General features: G+C 36.7%; 1 protein-coding gene across 1 annotated transcript; it reads left to right on the top strand.

The window, feature by feature from the left end:
* On the top strand, positions 1–4156 carry LOC131939220 (uncharacterized). Its single transcript, XM_059297420.1, has 4 exons — positions 1–108; positions 1994–2100; positions 2999–3163; positions 4071–4156. The coding sequence occupies exons 1-4, from the start codon at positions 65–67 to the stop codon at positions 4127–4129; spliced, it is 375 nt and encodes a 124-aa protein (XP_059153403.1). The 5' UTR covers positions 1–64; the 3' UTR covers positions 4130–4156.
* Positions 4157–4615: the final 459 nt, after the last annotated feature.

Here is a 4615-nt window from a genome sequence, read left to right as displayed (position 1 = left end):
CACTCTCAGCCTTGTCAGCTATGTTGAGACCAAATTAGCAGCTGTACTTTAATCAGCATTCAACATGTGGAGACTTGCGGTTGTTGTTGTGTCTGTGTTTATCCAGTGGTAAGTTCTGACCTTTAATTTTAATAATCACGTAAAATAGTTTTTACACTATTAATAATAAGTAGACTCTATTTCTAGTCTAATTAGCATGTATTGACAAAGTGCAATGTGGTTAGCAAAAGCATGTATTTTAAATACTCCCTTTTATTATCAAGTCTGTGTTATACAACATCTGTGAAAATTACCATCAGTATTATAGTATACATTTATATTACATCATTCAAAGCTACCTATACATTTTTTTTTCAAATAAAACTATATGCTAGTAAAACTCCACTTAAGTCAACTATATTTACATAATAAAACTCTAGGATAAGATAGCACACTGTGTTTTGTGTTAACGTAGATTGTGCTTGTTACCATTAGATAAAAAAACAAATGGTAGCTGCAGTGAGGTTAATGTAATTAGTAATAAAACAGATAGTATTAGTTACCTCACAAGTTAAAGACAGTTACAAGTACTATGGACGTTTCGACCCAAGGTCTTCGTCAGCACACAACAGTGTGATTACAGATTAGACAAATAAAGACAAACAGTAACACATTTTTTGACTTAGCTCGACAGTGAAAACACGTCTTGTCTGCTAGCCACGATATCCAAAAGAAAAGACGCGTGAGAAGGACGCTTGGACACCGTATAGGGGTGGGGTTGGGGGCGTGGTGTATGCGGGAGGGGGGGGGGGTTGGTTAGGTGAAAGATATCTGTTCATTCAAGCCATCGGGTGCCCGTGTACCAAATTTAAGTATTAGTCGCGTTTCAGTGCTAAGGCGATTTTTAAAATTGTGGCGAAACCGAACGGCGGTTACACAAAAGTCCTTTTTTAAGTCATGCCCAATCTTGTTGAAGTGTTTGGCAATGAAGACAGTCTTCCTGTGGCCACAGGAAGACTGTCTTCATTGCCAAACACTTCAACAAGATTGGGCATGACTTAAAAAAGGACTTTTGTGTAACCGCCGTTCGGTTTCGCCACAATTTTAAAAATCGCCTTAGCACTGAAACGCGACTAATACTTAAATTTGGTACACGGGCACCCGATGGCTTGAATGAACAGGTATCTTTCACCTAACAACCCCCCCCCCCTCCCGCATACACCACGCCCCCAACCCCACCCCTATACGGTGTCCAAGCGTCCTTCTCACGCGTCTTTTCTTTTGGATATCGTGGCTAGCAGACAAGACGTGTTTTCACTGTCGAGCTAAGTCAAAAAATGTGTTACTGTTTGTCTTTATTTGTCTAATCTGTAATCACACTGTTGTGTGCTGACGAAGACCTTGGGTCGAAACGTCCATAGTACTTGTAACTGTCTTTAACTTGTTACCATTAAAAAATCACAAATCTGTAACGTGCGCCATGTTTGTCTACATCACCAGAGGCGTAGCGAGGGGGGGGGGGGCGGGGGGGGAGCATATGTCCCCGGGCGCCGATCTTAGGGGGAGCGCCAAATTGAAAGTTTGAGGGGGGAGGGTGCAAATGAAAAGTTCGAGGGAATGCAAATCGAAGGGTCGCTACACTTCTGCACAGCACCCAGTTGATTTAGATTCTTTTGTTTCTTAACTATACAACACTGAAATAAAATGTGTACTTTTCGCGTTAAATTTAAAACATTTAATGATAAGTTTTAAATATTAGTCATTTTACATTTAAAAAAATGATGTTACCGTTGTCGTTGACAGGAGAATTTAAAACTATATTTTAAAGTCAAGAGGAACTGTAGTCGTAAATACTTCAACACCTGCAATAAACATACATTTAATCTAAGTTTTACAACAAAAAAACCTAACGAGTAAAAATGTTAAATATAAATATTCCGCAGTAACTAAATTGTTTCTGTCATTGGCTGTCATGTCAATGTAAATAAAAAGCTGGTCAAATTTGTTTCTACAGTACACTAGCCCAGGATGTGGACTCGTTATTTTTACAATATGCTGGTGACGATAACTTAATTCAGAGGGACGAGTTTGATCGGTTTTGGCTGCACTTTGATCAGAATTGTGAGTACATTATTCATATTGACAGTATTAGACTTGTTCAGTAATACCGATATATACAAAAGAAACTGTACACTCTCTTTGAGCTGTGTTTCTTTCAACGACTCTTTTTTCGAGGACGGGGAGGGGGGAGGGCAAGGGAGACTTTTAGGAGGAGTGGACTAAATTTACCGGGCGGGGGCGGACACTATTTCTTTCCTGTGTGTGGGGGGGGGGGGGAATAGACGTGGTTTGGTACCCCCCTTCCCCCATAAGAGATGCCTGAAATAAACACTGTCTTCAATAATTATTTATTTTGTAACTCTGCTCCCCCAACCACCCCGAAGAAAAATTAATTTGAAAGAAACACAATCAGCATGATTGAGGTTTAGAGGCAAAAAGTAGGTGGGTCTAGTTATAGAAGTAGGGTCTACCTTTAGTCTGTATGATCTACAAAGGCGACCAGTGTTTATTTTAGAGCCGCCCAAAAAGATTGACGTCGTTGATTCTAGAGTAAATAAATCTGATTCCACAAAAATAATTACATCATCTTCTCTCTCTTTCTTTCTCTCTCTCTCTCTCTCACACACACACACGCATGTACACACACACACACAGCCACACCACACACAGCAACAAACACACACAAATATATATATACATCGCCTATACATTTTTTCTCTGGAGGGTGGGGCGACACCATGAGGTGCCGCATCGGTTGACACTCGAGCTAGCTACGCCACTGCATAAGGTACTTTCTACATAGATGTGATGTGAAGAATGTCAAACCTAATAAATATCTCCATATTTGGTGTATGAAGAATGTGAAACCGAAAAGTTTTCTCCACATTTGTATAAAACGTTTTCTCCATAATTATAGGTCATACATGCGTGAGTAATAAATTTATCTCTCTATTTTCAGCTGATGGAAGTGTCACCAAGAACGAGTTCGACATGGGCTGGAGACTAGAAGGATTCCCCAAGCCACAAAACGCCCCTTTCTTTTTCCTCGAGCTGGACAGAGTAGCCGATGAAATCCTAAATTTTTTGGATTTCCCTCACATCTTCCGTCTGTTTGACGAGGATGGTAAAAAATGTCCTTCTCAATAAACGCCCAATACGAATATATGATAATAGGATGGGGGGGGGGGGGGAAGTAAGGCACGCTCGTATTTTCTGAGGTTGGGGGGGGGGACACTAAAAAAGAATATCTTTTCTATGTACATTTTATTTCGTTCGGGGGAGGAGGAGGGAGACAAGATGCCCGAAAAAACCCGAGTATAAAAGAGCGGAAAATTAGTATTTTGTCATGGAAATATTGTTTATCTTGTTTGAGAAATCAGAAATCGTAAAAGAATACTTCTGCTTATTGAAAAAAAAGTAAAACGTCAAAATCGGTCAAAATCACGAATTAGATTTTATTGTCAATACAATACATTCTTTATATTCAGGTATACAAGAAAATATGAATGTGCAGAAAACTTAATTTTGGAGACCAAAACCTACAGGGCGAATTTTAACGCAAAACAGTTTTAGTCGCCATGTATATAGTATAAATTAATGATTAACAATTGGAAACAAATGCTTTCATAACAGTTTGTAGGAAAAAAACTATTAATATATCATAATTCACAAAAAAAAAGAAATCACAGATAAAATAATATAGTAAAATGTAAAAAAATATATTGTTTGATGCCAGCTTATTAAGCTAAATGCTGGTATAACTTAAAAAAATAGTCTGAGTGCTCACTTATGGAAAATACATTCCATTTAATAGAGAGTTCATTCATAGGTTTACTTTTTATAATTTAATATGTTCAGTTTGCATCATTGAGCCCACATTAAGTTATTTTTAGTCATACCAGAAAATAGCTTTATTAAGTTTACACCAAACGAAATTTATTTTTACTTTGTGTGCTTTTTTCTTTTCAATGTGAGAATTATTATATTTTAAGTGTAATTCTTAAAAAATGTTGATTTAAATCTGGTTTCAGGTAACGGCGAAATCAATGACAGAGAGATGATCTACAATTGGCGAGCCTATTTTATTTAGACGAATTTTTTTGTAAAAAAAACCAGGATAATGGTTCTCAATTAAAATATATTGTTTTACTACTGTTTTTATTACACATCAATGTATTAATGTATAAACTGTAACATATTTTTGTTGCTGTGTAAAGACTGCTGCTGGAATGTTATGTCAACGTACCCCTCCCAACCATCATCTAGCTGAGAAGCAGCAACGAAACTTAAAATCCTTGACATAAACAACATTGGCATAAATAAAGATAGCTCTATGACCTATGCCCAAACGAATAACATTTTCAAGTCCAACATTTTGAAACGAATTCATCTATTGTGAGCTAAGCATTCTTTTGGTCGATAACAAATAAAACAAAAATCCATAATTCACATTAGTTAATAAAGAAACTTTTAAAAATAATTTTCTGATTTATTCTGAATAAAAAAAAAAATTCGATAAATTGTGCGTTCAAATGTAATAAGTATTTAAACAAACTCGATACTTTTAAATTTGTTA

This window comes from Physella acuta, unplaced genomic scaffold, assembly GCF_028476545.2.
Source record: "Physella acuta isolate Inbredline_101_S28 unplaced genomic scaffold, ASM2847654v3 ptg000268l, whole genome shotgun sequence".
NCBI lineage: Eukaryota > Metazoa > Mollusca > Gastropoda > Physidae > Physella > Physella acuta.
This window is presented reverse-complemented; position numbering and strand designations above follow the sequence as displayed.

Bases quoted from the DNA above. Each gene is read 5' to 3' on its own strand.
- LOC131939220 (XM_059297420.1), top strand. From the start codon at position 65: ATGTGGAGACTTGCGGTTGTTGTTGTGTCTGTGTTTATCCAGTG. The intron at 109-1,993 runs GTAAGTTCTGAC...TTGTTTCTACAG, and splicing joins GTGTCTGTGTTTATCCAGTG to TACACTAGCCCAGGATGTGG. The intron at 3,164-4,070 runs GTAAAAAATGTC...ATCTGGTTTCAG, and splicing joins CCGTCTGTTTGACGAGGATG to GTAACGGCGAAATCAATGAC.